The sequence below is a fragment of the Solanum stenotomum genome, chromosome 5 (genome assembly GCF_019186545.1).
Source record: "Solanum stenotomum isolate F172 chromosome 5, ASM1918654v1, whole genome shotgun sequence".
Taxonomy (NCBI): Eukaryota; Viridiplantae; Streptophyta; class Magnoliopsida; order Solanales; family Solanaceae; genus Solanum; species Solanum stenotomum.
In genome coordinates this window covers 61,526,145-61,552,620 of record NC_064286.1, presented here as the reverse complement: position 1 = coordinate 61,552,620, position 26,476 = coordinate 61,526,145, and the positions used below count along the sequence as shown (strand labels likewise).

General features: G+C 37.0%; 2 protein-coding genes across 5 annotated transcripts in view; both read left to right on the top strand.

Moving 5' to 3' along the window:
* The window catches only part of LOC125864940 (tropinone reductase 1), a 116,426-nt gene that overhangs the window by 45,980 nt on the left and 43,970 nt on the right, over nt 1-26,476 (top strand). The gene's annotated exons all lie outside the window — the stretch shown is intronic.
* Nucleotides 871-26,476, top strand: LOC125864928 (ubiquitin C-terminal hydrolase 12-like). 4 transcript variants are annotated; one of them, XM_049545053.1, is made up of 32 exons: nt 871-1,002; nt 1,758-1,845; nt 1,986-2,133; nt 2,228-2,385; nt 3,548-3,813; nt 3,978-4,196; nt 4,269-4,377; nt 4,450-4,565; nt 5,382-5,480; nt 6,447-6,556; nt 7,960-8,034; nt 8,216-8,294; nt 8,367-8,513; nt 8,596-8,676; nt 8,754-8,873; nt 15,746-15,868; nt 18,861-18,938; nt 19,051-19,139; nt 19,231-19,339; nt 19,439-19,507; nt 19,594-19,704; nt 22,324-22,379; nt 22,472-22,649; nt 22,800-22,901; nt 22,983-23,054; nt 23,968-24,033; nt 24,294-24,359; nt 24,700-24,786; nt 24,871-24,987; nt 25,114-25,188; nt 25,311-25,394; nt 25,857-26,476. In XM_049545053.1, the coding sequence occupies exons 1-32, from the start codon at nt 973-975 to the stop codon at nt 25,896-25,898; spliced, it is 3,369 nt and encodes a 1,122-aa protein (XP_049401010.1). In that variant the 5' UTR covers nt 871-972; the 3' UTR covers nt 25,899-26,476. The 4 variants fall into 4 exon arrangements, with proteins under 4 accessions (XP_049401010.1, XP_049401009.1, XP_049401012.1 ...); XM_049545054.1 differs by having other exon boundaries at nt 886-1,002; nt 1,761-1,845; XM_049545052.1 differs by having other exon boundaries at nt 8,216-8,513.

The window sequence follows — 26,476 nt, the reverse complement described above, 5'->3', positions numbered from 1 at the left end:
GCGGATGCATAATATATCAGCGCAAATACTTTAATTAATAACGGACGGATACTTAAACTAATAAAGTATCCGGTTAAGTTGAATTGGGGGAAAATAAGAGATTTTTGTATTTTAGTAAAAGAGTAGAGAAATATTGAAAATAGGTAAAGAAGTGTTGTGTATTTAAGTAATTTTTTCAAAAATTAATCACACTTCTTTAATTTATTTATTTATTTATATTTATTCAAAACGCCACCTTATTTTTCACGAAAACCACAAAAATTGTGAGTTGTCGGTAACCCCTAAACCGCCGTCAAGTAGACCTATGACGTGTCAGCTTTTCATATGCTGTCTTCTTTTAACTCCCTTTTTTTCACAGACAAGTGACATTAGCAAAGTTTCTATAAACAGCATGATAACTACTCTCTCCGACAATAATTGTTCACGATTGACTTGATACGTTTTCTAAAAATACTCTTTCCGTCTGTTTTTAATTGTTACTAATGTTACATTTTTCAAAAGTTAATTTTAACTAATTTTCAAAGTTAAATTAAATTATATTAATTCAATATTTCAAAACAAAAAATTTAGATATTCAAAACTTGCATATCAATATGATGAAAAGATACATCGTAAAATGTTAGTCAAAATTCTCATCGTTTGATTCTAAAAAAGGAAATCACGACAATATATTTTGGACAAGTATTTTTACTACCGTGGACAACTATGGTTGGATACGGAGACAGTATTCCCCTTCCCCTAATTTACCCTTTTCTTTTCCATTATTTCCAAATGTATCCTTTTCCCCATCGAAAACCCAACCAAACAACACTCAACTTCAGAAACTCATCCTTCTCTCTCCCACCCCACCCCCACATCTGAACTTATTTCTTCATATACCCCCTACCCCTACCCACCCCACCCCACCCCCTACTCACCTCGCCCACATCGCCGGTGATTAGTTGATCGGACGGTGACTCTTTATCCTCAAACATGACCATGCTGAATCCTCAACCGCTGGATGTGAGTCCTCTCTACATTTCTTCTCTGAATTTTTCATTTTGACAATCGGTATCTGTTTGTGTTTTGTAGGTTTAGTTTTTGTGAAATTCTGGTGTAGTTATACAGATATGGTTTGCATTTGTGATCGGATAGGGTTTTTTATTTGCGGAGAGTTAGGGTTTAGGGATTGAATTGTGTTCATTGTTTTTAAAATTGAGTTTGCGATATCAGGGATGTGAAAAAGGTAGGATTTTTGATTCGTGAGAGGGAGTTAGGGTTTTACTAGTCACTAGATCATGCTTTCGACTTGATTTTATGATGCATGTATTATTGTTCAGGCACATTTGATCTTGTATCCTCCATCAGGTTGCCCGTAGATCATTCAAAGTGCATAAACACTTGCCGCAACACCAATGTTAACAAATAAAAAACAGATGCCCAATCTGAGCTCATCTACCCCAAATAAAGCAAGCAACTTTGCCAGGGACCTACACTTGTAAGCTATGGCCAATCGTCATAGCTTACAAGTATAGGTCCCTGGTAAAGCTGCTTGCTTTATTTGGGGTAAATGAGCTCAGATTGGGCATCTGTTTTTCATTTGATTCTATTTGATAATATCGGTGTTGTGGCAAATTTTTCTGCATTTTGAATGATCTACGGGCAACCTGATGGAGGATACAAGAGTATGTGTTGGGTAAATTTGTCTGGGAAGGTTGGGACAGATGAGCTCACACTAATCTCTGAAATCCCTTTTTTTTTTCCTTGGGACAATTCAGCAGCAGGAAGACGAGGAGATGCTTGTGCCACATTCTGACATAGTTGAAGGTCCTCAGCCGTTAGTCGAAGGGCCTCAGCCAATGGAAGGTTGTTCCTCTTTTAGTTGTTACTATTTTAGTCTCTTCTCTGTTTAAGAAGAGTTTAGTTTGGCAATGATTAGTCTTATGTTTGGCTTCGTTCTTGTTATAACATTTTGATGTGATCATATGGTGAATTTACTTTAACAGTGGCAGCTCCTGAGAATGCTACTACTGGGGAGAACCAAGCTGTGGATGAACCTCAGGCTTCCCGGTTTACCTGGACAATTGACGAATTTTCTCGGTTAATTGTGAAGAAGCTATATTCTGAGCCTTTTGTTGTTGGTAGTTATAAATGGTGAGTGGCATTTGTCACTTACATTGGTGGTTAAATTTTGATACTTTTTTTAGAAATTGGTTATAATTGTCCTATGGCTGGCATTGGTTTGTAGGAGAGTGCTCATATTTCCAAAAGGAAACAACGTGGAGTGTTTGTCAATGTATTTAGATGTGGCAGATTCAGCTACATTGCCATATGGGTGGAACAGATATGCTCAGTTCAGCCTAACAGTTGTAAATCAAATAAACCCCAAATATTCAGTGAAAAAAGGTATTTTCTTGTCATGTATCCGTGCAGCTTAAGATTGAATCCCAATTTCGTCTGTATGATTATTTGGAAGTCAGTTTTTATTTTCTCCTTGGTTGCCATTTCATCTGTCTAGGAATATTCTCTGTTTCTCCCTCAGTTGAAGTACACTTATTTGAACTCTCTTTAGGAAAAAAAAAGAAGCAGTGTCTTACCTTTCCCGACATTGACTAATTCTCTGTGTTTCTTTAAGTTTGTAAATTGTATGTCTATTTTAAATTTTCTTTTCAATTGACTTCCCTTTCTTTTGTCATAAAAGCCAACGCCTTTTAATTTTTTTTGAATTGATACGGCCTAGCACTCACAACATAGCACCAACACAAGAAGATATCAAGTCCTTGGAGTGATACAAAAGGTGCCATTTATGTAATAATCTAAGTTACTACTATAAATAACTAACTCTAGGGTTTAGTTTTATTAGTCTAGTCTAGATTTTGATGAATGAGTGTTCTACTTGTTGGTGAGTAATTAAGGAATATCCCTTCTTTCTCTTTAGTGAACCCATTTGGATTTCCCTTGTTATGGTGGATCCATTTATGAGTTCAATCTCTTTTCCCTTGGATTCATTATCCGTGCTTTCTTCTAATTTCTGTTTTCCCCTTGTCTAATTTCTTGTGTTATCCCCTTGTTTTATCTTGTTTCTTTACTTGTCTAATTTCCCTGTGACCCTGTCCAGCCCGGGACAAACATATGGCGATTATTTACCTATGTATTGCATTTAATGTGGAAATATACTTCATCCTATTGCTTTAGACAAATTTGCAACTTTGTTACTCCAGGCTGCTCTAAATTCCTGAACAAGGCTTCCTAAACTATATTAAGCTTGCTGTTAATCGTCTGGAGACTTATCCTGCCACAAAAAAATCATAAAAAGAGAGAAAGAAAGAATGAGGTTTCTTAAACTGAAAATTGCAAGTCAAAAGGTTTTTGAGCTTTTGACATTATCTAAGTAATTTCTTTGCCTGTGAACTTGTATAGGATTAAGTGATCTACAAGTTTGTTAGGAGATTGTCTTGATTGTGAGATTCGTGAACTGAATGGCCAGGGAGCCCGAGATGTCGGTTCAGCACTAACGATATGAGTTTGTTTCATGCTGGCATCGATTTGATTTTTTTTTTTGTTGCAGAGACGCAGCACCAGTTTAACCAAAGAGAGAGTGATTGGGGCTTCACATCATTCATGCTTCTAAGTGATCTTTATGATCCCAATAAGGGATATCTTGTAAATGATAAAGTTGTTATTGAAGCTGATGTTGCTGTACGGAAGGTCATTGATTATTGGACATATGACTCGAAGAAAGAGACGGGATATGTTGGGCTTAAGAATCAGGGAGCTACTTGTTACATGAACTCTCTCCTTCAAACCTTGTACCATATCCCCTACTTTAGAAAGGTTAGCACATGTTCTAAGTTTTTAGTAAGTATATCTTTGTATTGTCCCCAGACCCCACTTGGTGGGATTTCACTGGGTTTGTTGTTGTTGTTGTTGTTCTTGTTCTTGTATATCTTTTGTATTGATTCTAGAATGTGAGCCATTTTTTGTTTTGGTCCCGCCAGGCTGTGTATCATATGCCAACCACAGAGAATGACATGCCATCAGGGAGCATTCCATTGGCTCTGCAAAGTTTATTTTATAAGCTCCAATATAGTGATACCAGTGTGGCGACAAAAGAATTGACAAAATCTTTTGGATGGGACACTTATGATTCATTCATGCAGCATGATGTGCAAGAACTAAACAGAGTGTTGTGTGAAAAGCTTGAAGACAAGATGAAGGTATGTTTATAAAATGACTAATTGCAAATTCTGAATATCTTATTGGATCTTCTAATGATTGCTTTTGTCCAGGGTACGGTTGTGGAAGGGACAATTCAGAAGTTATTTGAGGGGCACCATATGAATTACATAGAATGTATTAATGTAGACTTCAAATCAACGAGAAAAGAGTCATTTTATGGTACGTATCAGGTTTGCCCCTTGTATCCTGAATGCCTGTTCATGGACTTATTTTTTGTATAAACTTCTGCAGATCTTCAGCTCGATGTTAAAGGCTGCCGCGATGTTTATGCTTCTTTTGACAAATATGTTGAAGTCGAACGTCTAGAAGGCGATAATAAGTACCATGCTGAAGCACATGGTTTGCAGGTTCAGTGCTCTATCAATTAGCAATAAATTGATGTGCCTTAGTTGTGGTTGCATGTCCTCAATTTTACCAGTAAAGTATCAAAAAGGAAGATCAATTATTTTTTTATGGTCCTTGTAGAACTTGAGAAGGATCTATTTTTGATGATAATTTGTAAAATGGTCACACAAAACAATGGAATCTAGAAGCTTAGTGTGAATCCAAATAGATCAGACTTTGAGTTTGTTATTCACTACTGGCTATCTAAAACATTAAACCATCTATATTCTTGTGAAAATGCAACAAGAAAATAATTGTCTTGATTGAGTAGGCATATAATTTGGAGCCTAATCTTGCTTCTGGTTTTTTGTTTCCCATCTTTTTGGGGGCTGAGGGTGTTTGTAGTTCTCTAATGTAAATTAAAAATTTCAAACGGATGAGGGTTAGTGTGCTTAAAACTAAGGGAGACATCTTGTTTGATGAGTTTTATTAGTGGAAGCATCAAGCATCATATTTAGAATTATATTCTGGGGGGATGGGGCTAGGTTGGTTCTAAGCCAGTATACAGAAAACCAAAAGATACATGAAATGCTCTTCCTGCATGTTGAATTTAAAGATACTTGAACTCATAAAGCTAAAGAGTAGAGAATGTCACAAAGGATACAACATTACCATTTTCAAAAAAAAAAAGTCACAAAGCACTTCCTTAAGCCAGCAACTGCCTCCTATTTGTTGCCTTTTTCCTTTCTCTTGTTGTGAATTGTGATTGCTGACCATCTCAAAAAGGAAAAAAAGTTCATCATATTAAAAATGATATTGAGCTGCTGTTTTGATATCAGGATGCAAAAAAGGGTGTACTATTTATTGACTTCCCTCCAGTTCTTCAGCTTCAGTTAAAGAGGTTCGAATATGATTTCATGCGAGATACTATGGTTAAGGTTAGTACTAGTTTCTTCTTTCTCAGCTTGCGTATCTAGTATTATGGGTTGTTGCATATTCCCTTTGTAAAACAGCGTTTTTCCTATATTTGGTTCAAGCATTTACCTTTGGCAAAAGAAGTAGATACCTTTTAACACTGCTGGTTCACGTAGCTTTTGGGTTGTTTCATGGATTTTGTTGAGCGAGTGTTGTTCCCTGTTTGCGGGTCCAAACATTTATGTTCAACAAAAGAAGTATATTACTTCGATATTCTACTACATTATCCAAAATAATGGGGCAAAGAAAAGGAAGTTGAAAACAATTTAAGAAAAGAATAAAAAGGAACTTGAAAATGAACCTGTTAAAAGAACTAGATATAAAGGGAAAAAAAGGTGGGAGAATTATGTTCATGATTTTATTCAAGCGTGAAACCGGATAGTATTTCCTTTAAGGCGTTATTTGGTAGTTGAAATATTTTCAGTGGAAGGTTTTCTAATTTTTTATTTGTCGAATGTGGGCACAATTTTGTCTTCCATGAAAGGAAAGAAACCATGGAACATGAAAATCTTTCTATATACTTGGATGCCTTAATGAAATCTCACTTACTTCATCAAGAAAACAAAAAAAAGAAACCATAAAACATGATTTATTCTTCATTGCTATTCCTCTGCATCAATTTGATAAACCTTCGTATTGTCTCCTAAAAAATTGTCTTGTTACTGACCATTAACTTTGTTTCCGACCAACAACCATCATGACCCCCAAATCTTCTGTCCCGCTATGATCAGCTGCTGTCAATTTTGTTTGTCTATCTAAAGTTTGAACATCAGGAAATGATTGACTGTAGTTTTATTTGTTAAAGCATTCTATACCATGACATATTTGGAAATTTAGTTTAGATGTGTAGTGTCCTGGTTCAGTTTAAAAAAAAAAAAAGTGTAGTGTCCTGGTTCCCACTTGTGACAATCTTTGATCCTCTGTTGCAGATAAATGATCGCTATGAATTTCCTCTAGAGCTTGACCTTGATAGGGAGAACGGAAAATATTTGTCTCCTGATGCAGATAGGAGTGTACGGAATCTCTATACACTTCATAGGTAAATTTAACTCTCTTTTCTATGTGTGTATGTGCAGATAAACATACTGGCATGCAGTCCCAGATATTGTTTTTCCTTGAACTTCTTTGTCTATTCAGCTTAGTATGAAGTGTCGGTCTTTTTCTTTGATAAGCAAAGTTATTATATTCACATTAAATCAAATGCTAAGTTGGTGCTATGTAAGCTTTTCAATTACATCTCTGAGACACATAGGACGAATCATTGCATCTTCCTGATTAGTCTGCATCATTCAAAAATTAAGCGAAAATAGAGCATGTTTGTCGAACATCCGTGCTCCAAGCTATACACTGTTCTTACCTCCCTCGAAATATCTCTTTCTTTTTTATTTATTTTTATAAATAACCGAGAGATCTCCAAGGATCAGTGGTGTATGGTTTGAAATTTGGTGCATAATGCGCCCGCCCTCTTACCTTCTCCACTTAAGTACCTGACTTTTGTCTGCAGCAGGATTCAAACCAACAACTTGCGCCTAACCCACAAATAATGTGGTGGGCTCTTGCCTCTAGACAAAGCCTTGGGGGGGGGGGGTCAAAATATCAACTATTTTTTTCCTGTTTATATATGCCACATAATGCATAGGTGAGCAGTGAGCTGTATCCCACAACTTCTTCTTTGCGGATTGTTCACTTTTCATGCTTGAAGCATTTATTACTTACCTCAACCAGACAATCCCATTACTTGACATAAGCAAGATTTAGAAAACTTCACTATGGAGCTGCTGTGTTTTCCCCAACTCTGTATTCTGGCCCAACCCATGTCACATGGAGTAAAGCCGACTTACAAATAATTCCCAGTCCTCGAATACCAACTATGCTTTGCTATGGTTGCCCCATTATCTAGTTGGCTAGGACTATGGTGCGAAGTCTTCGGTGTAACTCAACTATGCTTAATCCGCTAACATCTATTTTTGTGTCTGCTTCTTCTTCTAAATCATATGTACCACTAAGATCTGTTTGTAGTTGCTAAGATTCCATTTTTTATTTTATTTTAAATCTTATTTACCCTCTCCTTTTTTTTTTTCCTTAAAAAATGAAGTTGCTTTCATTCTCTTATATTATATCTGTTAATATTTTACTAGGAATTGGTATGTCACCTTTCTGCGTGCCGTTTGTTAGCATGTGTAGAGCTCAGCAGTTCTGATTAGAAATTATATTGTAGAGACTGAAACAATGAATCAATAAACTGTCATTGAATCTGATAAGATTGGCCTTTGAGGGTGTTGTTCATGTTCTGATATTTTGGGACATACGATTATGAGACTCCTTATAAACGAAACTATTTCCTTTTGTTTTTTAGTGGTGTGATAGTTTCAAGCCATTGGCTTACCTAGGTGTGTGGCATTGTCTTTTATCTTTATATCACCTTGCTTTTCTTAATGGCAGTGTGTTGGTTCATAGCGGCGGTGTGCATGGTGGACATTATTATGCTTTCATCAGGCCAACACTGTCAGATCAATGGTATGCACTCTTTGTAAAACATTTTCTTCGTCGCTGTGTCTATCTACTGAACATTTCCTGTTGGATCACAGAGCAGTAGGGAAAAATTCTGCATCATATCGTACTATCATACAGATAAAGTTAATTAATTGACGATGTAAGTTGAGCTCTGATTGAATGTGATTATTTGGTCCTATGTTAGGTATAAGTTTGATGACGAACGGGTGACAAAAGAAGACAATAAGAGGGCTCTAGAGGAACAATATGGTGGAGAGGAGGAGGTATACATCTCTAACAGCACATCTAATTTGTGTCGTGCTGTATCATGCTTATTCTTACTTTTGCTTTTACAGTTGCCACAGACAAATCCCGGCTTCAATAACACTCCCTTCAAGTTTACAAAATACTCCAATGCTTACATGCTTGTTTATATACGTGAGAGTGACAAGGATAAAATTATCTGTGATGTTGGTGAGAAGGACATTGCGGAACACTTAAGGGTATGATTGTCAAAAGTTTCCACGCAAGAAATAGATTTTCTGCACCTGTTGTTCAGTTCACCATGTTTTTGTTTCATTTTAGACAAGGTTGAAGAAAGAACAAGAAGAGAAGGAGGACAAGAGACGATACAAAGCACAGGCCCACCTTTATACAATCATCAAGGTCATTTTCAAATAGTTTAGCTGTCCAATATTAAGTTTCTCTCCTTGAATATGCTGTGTTAATCTACTTATATGTAGGTTGCACGGGATGAGGATCTTAGAGAACAGATTGGTAAGGAGATATATTTTGATCTTGTTGATCATGACAAAGTTCGTAGCTTTCGAATCCAGAAACAGCTGCCATTTAACCTTTTCAAGGTACTTTTTACTTTCTATAATTGTTGTTGCTTAGTTTGGATCCAAGTAGCACATCCAGTGATAGATCAGAATTTAACCCTTGTGTCATTCCCGACATAAATGTGTAGTTAAAGTAATGATCTTCTCACTTGTTAGCTTCAGTAAAAGACTTATGTAGACTCATTTGGAGGAGGGAGTCAGATGAGAGATGAGAATGAGATAGATAGAGAGTAGCAGGCCCTTTTTTAAATGGGATATGCATCAAATAGCAGGAAGAACTAGTCCTTGTGCGTGAAAGGAGTAGCCGTGGTAAAGCATTAAGCATCAAGTACAGAGTTGATTAGAATTGTTCTGCCCCCTAGAGAGAGGTATTGTGCTTGACTGCTTTCCAGGTGGTGAGTCTGTTCTCAAATTTGTCTAAAAACTCATTCCATATTTCCAATGCTCTGTTCTTAGAACCCAAAGCTAGACCGAATACTTTGTAGGTAGAGAACCTATCTCACATTCCAGGAACTCAGCAAAAACTTGGGTTTCAGGCCCTACATTCACAGGATACAACCTGTTTTTTTCTCAGTTCATGAAGCTGATACACCTTCAAACAGGATCATAATTATTTGAGGTTTAGCACATTTTCTTTGTTGGCCTCACATAGAACAAGAGTTTCATCAGCATACCGCAAATGGGTGATGACCATGCTGTTTTCTTGTCTGCTCTTCACTTTGAAACCCCTGATCCAGCCATTAAACATAGCCCTATTCCGTCATATTGTTGACTCCTTCTGTAGCCATGATAAACAAGAAAGGTGACAGGGGATCACCTTTCCTCAATCCCCTATGAGAGGGGAAGAAACCTTCTGGGTTTCCATTCTCAAGAATGGAAAACTTGACATTTCTCAAAAAAAGGATCTAATCTAGTATCCTTTTGGTACTAAAACCAATTCTTAGGACTTAGGATGTTAAGAAGGATATCCCAATTCACAATTTCACATGCTCAAAAACTTTTTGGATATCTAGTTTACAAGGAATGCCAGGTTGCTCAAATTTAAAAAAGTAACTTATAAAATGCTCCAGGACCTACCAGTTAACTCTCTCAAAAAAAAATGCTCCAGGACCTGATGGTTACACTATATGTTTTTTCATCAAATGTTGGGAAATTCTTAAGCATGACATCATGGCGGCCTTCCATAATTTCTATGAGCAGGAAATGTTTGAGAAGAGTTTCAATGCCACCTATATTGCCTTGATCCCAAAGAAGAAAGGAGCAAAGGAACTTAAAGACTTCAGACCAATAAGCTTGATAGGCAGTTTCTATAAGTTGTTGTCTAAAGTTTTAACAGAAAGAATCAAAAGGGTGATGTACAAGCTGGTAGACTCCCAACAGATGGCTTTCATCAAAGGAGGACAAATCATGGATGCGGTGTTAATAGCCAATGAAGCAATAGACTCTAGAGTGGGTCAAAAGAAACCAGACATCCTATGCAAACTGGACATTGAGAAAGCTTATGACCATGTTAACTGGGGGTTCCTTCTCAATATACTCAGGAAAATGGGATTTGGAGAAAGGTGGATTAGATGGATACATTTTTGCATCTCAACAGTAAAATTTTCTGTCCTCATTAATGGTGCTCCTGAAGGTTTTTTTGAAGCCCAAAGAGGAATCAGACAAGGGGATCCTTTATCTCCATTCCTCTTTATTCTTGCCATGGAGGGACTTAACAACATGATCAAGACAGCTAAAACAAATAGGTGGATCACGGGATTTGAAGTGTCTACGAACAATGAGAGGAGTTTGGAGGTAACACATCTCCAATATGCAGATGACACTTTGATTTTTTGTGATGCAGATAAGGAACAACTAAGATACCTTAGGGTCATTCTGGTGCTTTTTGAAGGTATGTCAGGTCTTCACATCAACTGGGGAAAGAGCCATTTATATCCCATAAACATGGTCTCTAATATGGTGCTTTTGGCCTCAGTGCTACGAGGCGAGGTGGGAGCACTACCTGCTATCTACCTGGGGATGCCATTGGGAGCAAAATCACAGTCCAAAGAAATTTTGAATTCTGTCTTGGAGAAATGTGAGAAGAAGTTGGTCAGATGGAAAGCACAATATTTATCAAAGGGGGGCAGGCGCACTTTGATAAATGCAGTCTTGGATGCCCTTCATACGTACATGCTAACTTTGTTCCCAATATCTGCAGGAGTAGTACAGAGATTGGATAAACTAAGAAGGGATTTTTTCTGGCAAGGAAACAAGAAAAGAAAGGGACAAAATCTGGTAAAATGGAAAGTTATGATCACGGGAAAAAAACAAGGAGGATTAGGCATCAAAAATTTGAAGAACCAAAGCAAGGCTCTAAAGCTGAAATGGTTGTGAAGATATGCTCATGAACCACACTCAATGTGGAGCAAGGTGATTAAACTGAAGTACGGAGAGATGGATTCATGGGTCACCAAGGAAGCAACCAACCCCTATGGTGTTACTGTTTGGAGATCAATTAGGAACTGGTGGCCTTTCCTAAGGAATCATACTACTATAACAGTACACAATGGTGTCAGGACACAATTCTGGAAAGATAGATGGCTTGGTAATCAAAATTTGTCAGAGCTCTTCCCTGACATCTTTGACTTAGCACTACATAAAGACAGAACAGTGGCTGAAATGTGGTCTCCCCAAGGTTGGGATCTATCTCTCAGAAGGAATTTAAATGACTGGGAAGTTTGTAGATTAGTTGAATTCTTTAAAAGGTTGGAATCATTTCAAGGTTTGAAGGAAGGGGAGGACTGCCTATGGTGGACAGAGCACAACAAAGGAAGATACAAAGTGAGCTCTGGTTACAAGGTCATGAACAGGGCTCCTCTAACCCTCAATTGGCCTTGGAGACAAATCTGGAAAACGAAAATTCCACTCAAGGTGGCATGCTTCACTTGGCTGTTAGCAAAGGAGGCAGTACTAACACATGAGAATATGAGGAAACGAAACAACATTCTGGTGACACATTGTTGTTTATGTGGGGAGGCAGCTGAGACAGTTAGGCATTTGTTCTTACATTGCAAAATCACTGATCAACTGTGGAAGATTTTCATCAATCTCAGAGGCATTCAATGGACTAACCAAATGACCACGCTATCTGATGTTAGGAGATGATCGAACAAGATTTGGAAGATAACACATGGGCTAAACATTTATGAGATGGGAGACGGAGGATTTTTGTTCGATTTTGCAAGTCGAACCACGACATAGTAGGTAATAGTAGGAGATTGGACATGGAATGAGTCCATGCTCCGGCTAGTATGGTGGAACCCGATGGTAGGAACAATAGAAGGAAAAGACAAACCTAACACAATCTGGACCAGGATTGTTGGACTTCCTCTCCATCTCTGGTCGGAAAAAATATTCAAGGTCATCAGAGACTCCATTGGGGGCTGAGTCGAGACGGAGGAGGAGACGAAACTCCATAACCACCTCAAATGGGCAAGAATCAGTGTCCGAGGTGATGGGTTTAAAATACCTAAGGAGGTAACCATTGTCAGTGCCGGAATTGCCTTCTCCATGCAACTTTGGACAGAGTCGCCGGCAAGAATCAACATTGAAGAAGACAAAGGTCAAAATTATTACCTTTCGAGTTTTTACACGATGGGTAATGGAGAAAAACCCTGCAGGTGTCGGTTCTGAACCATTGCAAACACACGTGAAATTTTAGAAAATTCAAATCTGAACTTGGGCTTGCCTCCTGCTGGTAAAGGTAAAGGTAAAGGTAAAGGCCCAATGCTTTCAACTTTAAAAAGCCCAAACCCTATTTCAAAAGAACCCAACCAAAAGATTGTGGTGTCACGTGGGGAGCATGTAAGCATGATTGAATGCTTACATTTTTTTTTTGAAATGAACTCAGGGTATTAGCTTTTAAGTTCCTCAATGCCTTCGAAGGAGGGAAGGCATGGCCGAGACGCGCAACACTGCAAATTTGCCGGAGGAGGTGAACGAAGGGGAAAAAATAAACTTGTGTCTAGAGGATGAAGCTGATGAGAGGAAAGAAGTCTGTAATGAAATTCAAACAGAAAGAGAAGAGGAAGGTACAGGGGCCCACAACATAGGCTGTCAAGTAGAAACTCTTCCTACTAAATATCTTGGTCTTCCCCTGGGCGCTAAGAACAAAGAACCGGAGGTTTGGAGTGAAGTTTTGGAGACGTGTGACAACAGATTGGCAAGATAGCAAAGCTAATATTTGTCTTTTGGAGGCAGACTTACTCTTGTTTTATCAGTGTTGGATTCCATTCCCTCCTACATGATGAGTTTGTTTCCCATCCCCAAAAGTGTTGTGAATAAAATTAATCAGCTTAGAAGAACTTTTCTATGGAATGGCAAAAAGGAAAACAAAGGCAATAATCTAGTGAAATTGGATGTTGTAACTCTCAATAAGAAGCAACGGGGGTTAGGAATCAAGAAGCTAAGCTTGCAAAATTCATGCCTACTACAAAAGTGGCTATGGAGGTTCTGTTATGAGGATTCACCTTTATGGAAAAGAGTCATCACAGAAAAATATTGCCTCCAAAGCCACTGGAATACTGAAGTTCTGGGAACTTATTGCTGATTGCTGTAGTGTCTGGAAATCCATCAGAAGACTTTGGCCTCAGTTTCATAGCAACATAGCACTAAAGGTGGGTAACGGTTTGGAGATAGATTTTTGGGGGGAGCTTTGGATAGGAGAGGAGAGCTTAAAAATTCTATTTCCTGATTTATTCATCCTTAGTCAACAAAATAGAGCCACAATAGCCCAGGTGTGGAGCCCACAAGACTGGAATTTAATATTCAGAAGAGCCTTATATGACTGGGAATTAATAGAGTTGCAAGTCTTCTGTTGATACTAAACAACTTCCCTGGATTGTCTGATGTAGCTGACACAACAATATGGAAGCTTCACAACAAGGGCATGTTGACTGTGAAGTCATGCTACTGGAACAGAAATGTTACACATACACAGTCCACAACATGGCCTTGGAAGCTTAAGTGGAAAACCAAGATTCCCCTAAAAATCTCTTGTTTTGTATGGGTAGTGTGTAGGAAAGCTTGCCTAACTCATGAAGTACTACAAAAAAGAGGTAGACAGATTTGCTCTAGATGTTTTATGTGTACATTAAATGAAGAAGTAAATAGTCATTTGTTTCTTCACTGCAAAACATCTGCAAATCTGTGCAACATGTTCTGTTTGCTTAGAGTGCACTGGGTGATCCCAAAAACTACTAAAGGAATGCTTAATGGTTGGAAAGGGGTTGGAAGAAGAGAATCAGAGGAGGACTGGTGGGAAATGATACCTGCATGTATTTGGTGGACCTTATGGAAGGAAAGAAATGCAAGAGGTTTTGAAGACAAATTCAACGACACACAGAAGATCAAGATGAATTGTCTCAGTCTTCTTTATTTTTGGTGTAAAGAGGATAGAGTGGGGGATATAGAACTTCTTGTTGATTTCATAGGGAAATTGTAAAGCCACTTAGTCTAGTTTTGGGTTTTTGCTGGAATGGTGCCCTCTGGGTTGTAGGTGACTGTGCTCTTTATCCTTGATGATGAGTACTTTGTGAATACACAGTTACCTCTTCTCAAATAAAGGAAGGCCAGGTTCCTTGCTATACAGTTTGGAATCCACACACTCATTAGCAATAAGAGCTACATTCATAATCTGCCTGCCTTGAATGAAAACCATTTGTTGTTTGCTCAACTATTTGTCCACCACCTTCTTCAATCTCTCTGCCACAAGTTTGGAGATAATCTTGTAAACACTGCCTATTAGACTGATAGGCCTGAAATCCTTGAGTTCTTTTTTTTTTTTTTGAGAAAGTTTAACATTTTATAGACAAAATACACCAATAGTGTATTTTAGTAGTAGTTACATCTGGAGTTTACAGTAAGCAAAACCAAAGAAATCTATCACCTATATCCCTCTTAAACTATCTAGAAACTGAGTAATATCCTCCCACCTTTTTGGGGAGTACATAGTTACACCAAAAATAAAAGGTTATAAGACAATTCAACTTCAGACTTTGGAAAGGGATACTCTTGTTTTCAAAACATCTTTGGTTCCTTTCCCTCCATATTGTCCACCAGATGCAAACAGGGACAATCTTCTATCTCTCTTTGTGGCCGGACATATTTCCTTCTTATTCCAGCATGTTAGAGCTTCGGAGGTACGCCTTGGCATGGACCAACTGATACCCCTCAAGTTAAAAAACACCTGCCACAGTTTCTCTGTCACTCTACAATGGATGAAGAGATGGTTTGTTGGCTCTATTTCTCTTTCACAAAAAAAACACCTGGAGCATAATTGTCTTCCCCTTTTCATTAGATTGTCCTGAGTTAGTACTGCTTGCCTGGATACTAACCAGGTGACACAAGCCACCTTGTGAGGTAGTTTAACTTTCCATATCATCTTCCAAGGCCATGGTAAGAGCATTGCAGCTGGCCTATCAAGGTGTCTGTAAGCTGATTTTACTGTGAATTTCCCATTATTGGCCCTCAATCAGTGTAGATTATCTTCATTAGCCTTGAGTTCTTTTGCTCCATTCTTCTTGGGAATTACCTCTTCCCTTTTATCTTTTTTTCTCTTCCTTATTAGCAGTATGGGTATACACCACTTCCCAGCAAATTTAATCTCGTGTGGTCCTCTTGTTTCTGTCATTTAATTCCTTGTTAATAACCTTTCTTCAAAAAACAAGGATGTAAATTTGATCTGTGGAATTGAATAACAAAGTTATTTTTGTCAAGGATGACCTTCCTTGTGGTGTATAAAATCAACGAGTTACTAATTTCTATAGCACATATCTTTGGCATGTTTAGGTGTTCTTCCAATTTCTTGGATACTATCACTTTGTGTTTGACCAAACTTTCCGTTGTTGCAGGAGGAGGTTGCAAAAGAATTGGGTATACCAGTTCAATTCCAGCGTTTCTGGATTTGGGCAAAGCGGCAAAATCACACTTACCGGCCCAATCGCCCATTAACTCCGCAGGAGGAACTACAAACAGTGAGTTCTTATATCTTTCTCATTCCCATTGAGTTTTTAGTATTTGTTATGATGTTATTCCCTGTTTTGGGTAATTATACTTGTCATAGTTTCATCACCTGTTTGCATTAATATTGGCTGCTTAATTTCTGAGTAAGTTGGAATTCATTCTTTGCTGTTGAAGGTGGGTTTTCGTTTTCTAATATCAGTGTGCACAATAAGTAGGAGGTAATTTGTCAAGGTCTTGTGTTATGTTCTTTGGAAAAGATTGGTACTTAGAATTAATCAGAGGATGCTCTAATATCACTTCTTAGGTGATGTAACGTTTATCATGATTTTGAACCTTCAAACTTCTTGGAAAATTGTTCTATTGAAAAATGCTTGCTGGTATCATCTTCCAGACTTTTCTGATGGCTTTACCAACTTTCCATCTGCTCTAGCTTCCTACTGCTTCCTTAGATTACTTGGCATGACCCAACTGAGTCCAAAAATAGTGTAAAACATATTCCAAATATCATTTGCAGCTGTACATTGCAATAAAAAAAAGATGGCTGATTGTCTCTTCAGTTCGATAGCACATATAGCATCTGTTTGCCATCCGGAATTTCCATCACTTGAGATTGTCCTGTGTCAAAGATGCTCCATGGAGGGCTATCCAATTCCTAATCATTCCCTTAAAGCCAAATGTCTTTTACTTTTATCAGTCGGTTCGGCCTTTTCGCTACAAATTCTTCTTTTCAGTTCTCAGATTTTGTTAGCTCCATGAGAATAGCCTAGCTGTTTTGTGTGGGGGCCATTTGCACCTTTTTGTAATCCTTATGGACCAGTTAGCATCTTCTTGATGCCTTCAATGAAATTACTTCAAAAAGAAAAGGTTTTTGCCCTGTGGTTGAAGAGAGATAAATCTAGTGTACCAAGAAAAAAACAAACTTGATTGTCATAGTTAATTAGGAGTAATGATTACTGAAATTATGCTTCTTTCTTGGTATCCCTCTCCTCTCTGTAAAGAAGTTAGGGGGGAAGAGTGGGTTAACTGAATCGATTATAAGCAAAGATTTAACACTGGTCATTATATCTCTTTTCATCATAAGAATACGAGTGCGTCTCAGTGAGAACTTCACTACCATTCTCATTGTATTTAAAAGTTATCACAGAAGGAGAAATTTCCAGTCCAATATTGGGAAATCAAAATGGAGGAGGATTCGCAAGACAACTTTTTTTTACAATGGTGGTACCCGGTCCAACACGTTGACTATTCCATCGGTGTGCTACCGTCCACCAGCACAAGTACTGTGTAACTTTTCCAACCATATTTTAGGCAGATGTCACCTAGTCTTTTGCCTTCGGATTTGAACTCTAGTCTCCAAGGTTGACCACTAGGCCATATTCTTGGGTGCTTTGGCAACATGGTTTTGGATTCAGTCTTCTCGAAATTTCCTAGCAAACCTTCTAAAATGTTTACCCAAGTCTACCCATCCAACTTAACAATGAAAAAGTTCTACTCATCCAAGTTAAAGTTATTCTTAGTTTAAGTTGTACAATTACATTTCCTCTGTGGTGTAACACTCTGTTGTCTTGTCAAACTAATTAATTAATCTCGGAGATATAATTGTTGGTTTCTTAAAATGTTTGCACTAGTTAATGTATAATCATTTTTAGAAAGTTTTGATTGCCAGTAAACGGTTAATCCTTGTCCTATTGATTTGATTGCCTTCCTGCAAAACCAAATCAAATATATGATAATGGACTGTCTTAATAGGCAACATTAGATTACTTCGAATTCTGCTTTTAGGTGGAAAAGCTCTTCCAATTTGTGTTTGGCCATTCAGATATTTATACGTCAGTAGAAAATATAAAGAACTTATAGTATTTTTAATGCCTATTATTATTGTTGTTGTTATTATTATTGGCCTAAAGATGAACTTAATGGAGTAACATGGTTACTGAGGAACTGAGGTTCATATAGCCCAACCCAACTTGCTTGGGACTGAGGCGTAGTTGATGTTGTTGAGGTCTTCCCATTTGCCTAATAGTTGATGGTCAGAAATACTTGGTAGCTGTATTGGTGGGAGATGTAGGAGTCGGTTAAATAGTCAAGGTGCATACTAGGTTTGCCAAAAACCACCAATAAAAACCTTTGTACATAGGATGCAAAAATACATTTTTGTTTTGTCAAATGATTTATGTTCTGAAGGGGTTTAGAAGTAATCATTCACTTCCCCTGTCTCAAATTGATCAATTTTCGGTTTGGCATCAGATGAATGATTAATATATCCTGTGAAAATAAATATTATGGATTTAGAGATTGCATTTTTTTTTAATGAACATCAATCAATAGAATGTTGGAATCAAGTGGGTATAAATGGAGTGAAATGGCTGCAGAGGCTTCTTATAAGTAGGCCAAACTTGTTTCGATTGACAGTAGTATTAGTTGCTCTATTTGTTGTATTAATATATATTAAAAGTACAAGGTATTGATAAATATTGACTATATTCTTTATGTAGGTGTACTTATCTAATAGATTGACTGCATAGGAATCTGATCATACACTGTGTTTTACAATTAAAGTGATGCCTCATTTATATTTTGGTCATCTTGTATACTTGTTCCAGTATGTGAATGATATTTTCAGTTCTGGTGCTTAAATCATTTAAGTTTATCCTGGTATATCACCTTTTTGATATCTATAATATTTTAAACTGATGATTTCTAGAAGTTATTCTTGTACTTTGCATGATGTTCTAGTTCATACATTCTCCTCCTATGTTGCGCGGGCTCTCCAAATTTTGGCCCACCCGTATCGGATCCTCCAAAATTGCACTACTTTTGGAGGATCCGACACACAACCAACTGCATTTTTGGAGAGTCAGAGCAAATAGTTTTCTTCTGCCGTTCAATGGAAACACTTCTGCTTTATTTACTCCTATTATTCTTTATAATAATTAATTCCTAGCTTGTAACGGTTCTTGAAAGATGTATATTGTTGTCTAAGACAACCATCTGCAAGTGCAGGTTGGTCAGTTGAGGGAAGTTTCTAACAAGACCACCAATGCTGAGTTAAAATTATTTTTGGAAGTGGACTGTGGCCTGGTACCTTCCTCAACTCTCTTATTGATTGCCATGGGTTACTCCCCTTTGTTGACATGTGTTTTTTTGGCTTAGATTCTACTTTACTTTACCTTCAACTCGTTTAATATTTCAGGATCTCATTCCTGTTCCTCCACCTGACAAAAGTAAAGATGATATACTCCTTTTCTTTAAGCTTTATGATCCTGAGAAAGAAGAGCTCCGGTAAGTTATTTTCTCTTAAAAGAGCTCACATGGGAGATATATTTTTGCGGCAAGGTTAACAACAAGATTTGTTCCCTTTTTGTATTTCCAGTTATGTTGGTAGGCTTTTTGTGAAGAGTACTAGTAAGCCAATTGAGATACTTCCAAAACTTAATGAATTGGCTGGATTTGCTCCTGACCAAGAAATCGAACTTTTTGAGGTGTGCTTTGTCTCCTCCTCTCTGTTGTTGATGCACTTATCGTTCTTATTGATGTCATTGATTGATATCACATGAGAATTTGGTCTTTTTTCTTTACAGGAAATAAAGTTTGAACCTTCTGTCATGTGTGAAAGACTAGACAGAAAGGCTTCATTTCGATTTAGCCAGGTTTTTGTCCTTCCTGTTTTCCCTGCTCGATTGCTGAAAGCTTCTCTTCTCAGATTTGGATTTGCTTTGCTGACTTTTGATAACAGATTGAAGATGGGGATATTATATGCTTTCAGAAGAAAGCTTCTCCTGAAGTTGAAGAACAAGTCCGATTTCCAGATGTTTCTTCGTATATGGAGTATGTCAAAAATCGCCAGGTGAATCCCCATAGAGTTCTAATTTCTGCAAGGTTGTTGGTGTCCTTATATATTAGTATAAATATTCTCTGCTCCTATATTTTTAAGGCTTATGGTCCTCTATGGTGGTGCAAGGGAAATAACTTTCGAAACTTCCTTGAGTCTTTGCCTTGACGAGTTACATCATTGTTGTTACTGTATCTGCAACATTTTCTTTCATGTCTCCTTTTCTTGTTTGTGTTGTGCTTGTGCAGACCATACATCTGACTCTTTATTTGTTTTAGTTTTGGGAACGTGCATTGCACGTTTGGCCCCTACTACTATATACAATTTATATAGACCTAACTCTTGTTGATAATAAGGTAGTACCTATTTTACCGTGTCCTTCGTCCCTTGAATCCATGTAACTCAAGAAATCTGGCAAGAATAGAGTATATTAAATAGCTTTAGAAAAACTCCATTTATAAGTGGGAAGTGTCATTACACGTTTATTTCAAATGTGGAAAACAAAACAAAGAAGAAAATAATATTAATGAGTAATAAAGTACTACAAAATGTAAGCTTTAGAAGATGGAAAGAATGCATGATAATTTAAAAAGATATTCATTTGAAAACGTTACTGCAATAATTTATTTACAATTAAAAGGCTAATGTAATGAAGTTCAGTATTTTAAGATAAACTTTCTAATATATAATATATTAATGTATGAAGTAATATTTCCTCTATACGGAAGGGATAACTTGTTACATGATTATCGTTGAGTTTGAATAATAAATTGACTTGGAGGGAGTAGTATTTACAGCCAACAAAACTAAATTTAAATTTGACCTAGAAATCTAAAAAACTCACTCTTGAAACTTCAAGTATCATCAAATTTTAGTATGTATTTAAAGGGTAAATATGTATTTATTATGAGTGATCTTTACGTTTTTGTACGTGAAATTTTATGGAACTCTCTAAGCATCAACAGTCCTTTAGTTGATCCAATTATGTCCATCTAGCATTCTAACTACTTTATTGTGTTTTAAAGAGCTAATTACTATTTTGTAATTACTCAAATGCATTACAATCTTTCAATGATTTAATTTAAGTTTAAAGAGTAAAAAGGACGTTCAACTTTTGATTGAGATTTTGATAATTCAATTTTTTTTAGCATTAAAGGTTCTTACTTAGAATAGTATAGATATGATTCGGAACCCCTTGCTAGCGAAAGCAAAGGGTTTGCCTTCTGGGTCGAGCTCGTCACACCGGGCTTGCCTAGTGCGGGTTACCTCTTCTGTGTGGTTTGCCAGCTATTGCATAGGAGTGGGGGTTTTACCCTGTGCTTTGGGTGCGGGTTCCCCTTGTCATAAAAGAAGTCACAACCTTTTGAAAAACTCGCAACCCTTTGGAAAAGTCACCATCCGTAAAAAAAAGTCTCAACTCTATGGAAAAATCACAATCCTTCTAAGAAGTCACCACCCTTCATGTGAAAAGGTGTCTGCTTTTGATATAACACATAAATAAAAATATAAAATATAGAAGGTATACGAAATTGGGTTACCAACCATTTTATGGTTTATAAAAAACTTACTATATATAAGTATTAAGATAGACAATATTAAATTTACGACTACAAATCACACTTGAGTTTTATAAGAAGTGTAGAAAATTTAGAAATTCTAGTTCAAAAAATGAGAGAAAACCACTCTNAGGGTATAAGTGGTCTATTTCGCATAGTTCAGGGGCAATTTTGGCCCTTTTCCGATAAAAATATAAAATATAGAAGATATACGAAATTGGGTTACCAACCATTTTATGGTTTATAAAAAACTTACTATATATAAGTATTAAGATAGACAATATTAAATTTACGACTACAAATCACACTTGAGTTTTATAAGAAGTGTAGAAAATTTAGAAATTCTAGTTCAAAAAATGAGAGAAAACCACTCTATTTATAGCCAACAAAGGGTAGTATGGTCAGGTGCGTATTGGGCCTTATCGAAAAAGTCAAAACCTCACAACCCTTCTGTAAAGATATGACACCTGGGCCTAACTTAGCCCCAGAAGCTAACTTATGAGGGGAGGTTTGTCCAAGTCCATGTAAGGAAACCAATTTCCTATCCCTCTACCGAAGTGGGACTTCTTAACACCCCCTTGCACGTCCAGACCTTAACTGGAGTGGCAACACTTCTAAATGGGGGCCCAACATTGGCGAACAACAACTTGGGATGGACCTGGCTCATAAAGATATGACACCTGAGCCTAACTCGACCCCAAAAACTAGCTTATGACGGGAGATTTGTCCAAGTCCACATAAGGAGATCAATTTCCTATGCCTCTACCGATGTGGGACTTCTTAACACCTTCAATGTGGAAAGGTGCCTCCTTTAGAAGATATACTAAAATGAGTGTTTTCAATTAGGGGTATTATAGTAATTTAACATTCAAGTTAGGAAGTTCATGTTTTAAAGGTTGTATAGATAGATTGGTAGATACAGATAGATAGATAGATAGATGATGATATGATGTATGGGGTATGATATATGATATATGATGATATGATGTATGATATGATATATGATGATGATATGATGATGATGATGATATGATTTTCTCCCATTTTGATTCCTCATATATGAGTTTATTATTTACAGATTGTCCACTTCAGAGCACTGGAAAAACCGAAGGAAGATGATTTCTGTCTGGAGTTGTGAGTTTATTTGGTACCTCTATCTTACACTTTAGTGCAGAGCATTTGCTTCTGATACATCTGTGACCATCTTTTTGTTGGTAATATTACAGAGCAAAAAGTGATACATATGATGAAGTAGTGGAGAGAGTGGCACAGAGGCTTGGTGTGGATGATTCCTCCAAAATTAGGCTTACTCCTCACAACTGCTACTCACAGCAACCCAAGCCCAACCCCATCAAATATCGGTCTGTGGATCATTTGGTAGACATGCTTATCCATTACAATCAGGTTTGTCAACATGAGTTGACTTTATCTTGGAAGCACATGGTGACTTTTAATGCTTACTCCTCAAAACAATGGCATATTACTTTGGTTGGATGTGATGTGTCTGGACTAACCATGTCTCAACTTTTTTCATTATTTTTTTGGTGGTGATAGATCTCCGATATTCTGTATTATGAAGTTCTGGACATACCTCTGCCAGAATTACAATGTCTGAAGACGCTCAAAGTTGCCTTCCATCATTCTACGAAGGATGAGGTTTCTCTAAAATGGCCAAAAACATTTTTATCCCATCAAACTATTACCTTTCCTCATTACATTTGTTTTCATCGCTTTCAGATTGAAATTCTGAATGTAAGATTACCTAAGCAGAGTACCGTGGGGGATGTTCTTAATGAAATCAAATCAAAGGTATGGATATGTGTTTATAAACTTTAATTGTGGTATTGAGTCTCTGAAAAGGATGAAAGCAATTTCCACATCCCTCAGTAAAAAAGAAGTAGTTTCCTCGTGGTAGATTTCTGATGTCTTGATGGTTATATGTTTTTAGTTGATTTATGCATCATTACTGTAAATGTTGTTTGATGGATTCAGGTTCTGTGGATAACATATAGGGAAAGGGTACAATCTAGTCTAACTTGTATTATTTACCCTAATAATTGAAGAGTTGGGATCTACATTTGTTGCCTGCACTACGCCAGCGTGTGCTTTTCTGCTACTTTGGATAATATCTTTTGTTAATATTGACTAGTTAATAACTAAGATTCCAATTCCAGTAGTTTAGTCAATTACTATGCATAGAAGATTTCTGTGATGATTATCACAAATTAGATATTCATATTTTGCTTCTCAAGTGTCACATTGGCGTCTTTTGAAAATAAAATTTAGAGATTTGGAAATAACATGAGAAGTACAAGTTAGCTAAATTTGCGTTTCAATTTATCTTAACATACTTGATTTAGTTGATTATACAAAAAATCACTTGTTGATATCGGGAGTTGGCAATCTTTTTGTGATATTTTTTGACTTCAAAAATGGCCATCTTCCTTCTTTTTTTCAGCAAGGAGAGTACTCTCTTTCCTATAAGATTATCTAGTTTAAAACCATTAATGAAGGATGACAAATGTGCACCCTAATGTATGTCTCTTGTTGGTGTATATATTATGAAGAAAATCATTTTACATGCATTTTTTAAGGACATGTAAGATTTAGATTTGTCATGTATATTCTGGACCAATGTTATTTCTCTAATGTTTTCTGTTCAATGGTGGCTTCCATTTATGGTATGAGAATATAACTACTGGCATATGGTGTGCTGCAACAGGTAGAGTTGTCCCATCCAAATGCAGAGCTCAGATTACTCGAGGTCTTCTATCACAAGATTTATAAGGTGAGGAGTCCTAATATAAGTTTAATACTTTTGTCCTTTATTTGAATCTGTAAATATGGCTTCTAGCACAGGCTATGTGCTCTTGACTAATGCAATCGTTACCTTTCTCAAAAAATACTTTTCTCCTTTATTAGATTTGTGCTGACATTTTAGTTTGATCATTAAATGACCTTTCAAGACTTCTTCTGTTAGCTTAGGTGTTCTTTTTGTCTGTCTGTATCTGATCCACCACCCTTTCCTTTACCATTTCTAATCTGCAGATCTTTCCGCTCAGTGAAAAGATTGAGAATATAAATGACCAATATTGGACATTGCGGGCAGAGGAAGTAAGTTTTCTAGGTGTTGTATGGCTGATTTCTTCTTTTTCTTCTTCTTCTTTTGATCCTTTTTACTTTTCTAAAAAAATTGTTGCTGAGGTTTTGAAGTTTAAGCAGAGATTTGGATACATATTCCCTTCCTTCCCCACCCTCTTTCAAAAAGGAGAATCTAGGATCTGAGCTTTAATTTGATTGCTATGCTTTGCTGTGTCAGCTTTATTTGTTAAAGGTGTCTTCTGTTCCACTGACCCCTCTGCTTTTGATTGTCGATTAAAAATTAATAATGATATTCTGTGGTATATGTTGTTCCACCGACCTATTTGTAATACTCTGTTTTTTTTTTTTGTAGATACCAGAAGAGGAGAAAAACCTTGGTCCCCATGATCGTCTAATTCATGTTTACCATTTCACAAAAGAGACTCCACAAAATCAAATGGTAATACAAATAGGCTTGATTGACTGTTACTGATATACTGCTGCATCTGACATTAAAATTAGTAATTGGATTGGTTTTCAACAGCAAGTGCAGAATTTTGGAGAACCTTTCTTTCTGGTCATCCATGAAGGTGAAACTTTAGCGGAAATTAAAGTGCGCATTCAAAAGAAATTGCAGGTCTCGGATGAGGAGTTCTCTAAGGTACAGTGCTTTAGCACAAGCCTTTGCAGCAACTGGAATATTCTTGCATACTTTTAGCATTATGGTTTAGTTTTTAAAGGCCTATGATTGACTGATGGGTTGACTCTGTAATTTTTTGATGGCTAGTGGAAATTTGCATTTTTATCATTGGGGCGCCCAGAATACCTTCAGGACTCAGATATTGTATCCAACCGTTTTCAGGTTAGTGTATCCCCCCCCTGAAGGTCCGCGTGAACTTCCTTTTATGTTTGTGTGTCAGCTATAGTTGCGTCTTCTTTTTTCTAAATTCTGCCCAAGCTGAAGATGCTTGTATCCTGTTGCAGAGGAGAGATGTTTATGGTGCTTGGGAGCAGTACCTTGGATTGGAGCATGCAGATAATACATCTAAGAGGCCATATATTAATCAGGTAGACTCTCTTAGATCTTACTAGAACCCTTTTAGTTATCAGTTAAAACATACAAGTGATTCTATCGTAGTATCTTAATTTGCCTCCTCCTAAAAGCAGTTAAATTTATGATATTTTATCTAGTGGAACCTGCTTTTTAATGTTTTGAGGAACTTTCAGGGTCAGGTTTGTAGATTGCTAATTAAAAAGAACAAATAATTTCTCTAATAGTTGCGCATATGGTTTAATTTCTATGGACCTTCTCTTTTGGGTGTGTGTGATCAGATATTGAGATGTAATCTATGTTTCCATTTTGCTCGACGACAATCACTGACTAGTTACATAGTCTAATAGTTGCAGAATTATTTGACATCGTTTCTCCACTGGACCCTACACTCTGAGCTGCTTATTGCTTGATAATTTTGGTCATTATATGTTAAAAAAAACCTCTATTATGCTTTAATAATTACTCTGAAATTGCAGAACCGTCACACATTTGAAAAGCCAGTCAAGATATACAACTGAAAGAGGTTTGTGATATTCCAGCTGGGCTTTGGTTGTAGTGTTCACTCCTCACGAGCTTAGAAGGGAGGCATGTAAAAGAGTTTGTAGCTATGACATGATGATCAGTAGAAGGCAGAGAGGGGATTAGCATGAAAATTGTTTTCATATGGGGGATTTCACCACCTTTGCTTCCTCCTGGTGATTTGGTCAGATTTTGCAGGCTATATGTTTTCCCTTCGATTTCGTTTGGGGAGGGAGATTTGTTTCTCTTTAGTTTAGTTAGGATGCGCTGCAGTTTCTGCCCTCGCCTTCAGCTATTACACTGCTGAGGGTTGGTTCATTTTGATGTTGTCTTCTGCATAATTTATTCTGCATATAAGATTTTGGTTGAAGGGAATGTATAGTTGATATAGTTGTTGGGTGCCTTCTGGGCATGTATTATCTGTTACTTCTTTACCAGTTTACCATTCCTCTTTTTGTTGTATTTAATGCCATACGAGTGGGGAATGGATCTGTATAAGTTTTCTCTATAGCATTGGTATATGTTTTCTATGCTTCATTTCTGTCTTTGTTTTTACTGTTGGTTTAGTTTGGCAGAA

What these genes read in the sequence shown, in the direction of transcription:
- LOC125864928 (XM_049545052.1), top strand. Translation starts at nt 973, where the DNA reads ATGACCATGCTGAATCCTCAACCGCTGGAT. An exon ending in TGCTTATCCATTACAATCAG is followed by an intron (nt 22,650 to 22,799) that starts GTTTGTCAACAT and finishes TGGTGGTGATAG; the next exon opens with ATCTCCGATATTCTGTATTA. An exon ending in GGACATTGCGGGCAGAGGAA is followed by an intron (nt 24,360 to 24,699) that starts GTAAGTTTTCTA and finishes TTTTTTTTGTAG; the next exon opens with ATACCAGAAGAGGAGAAAAA.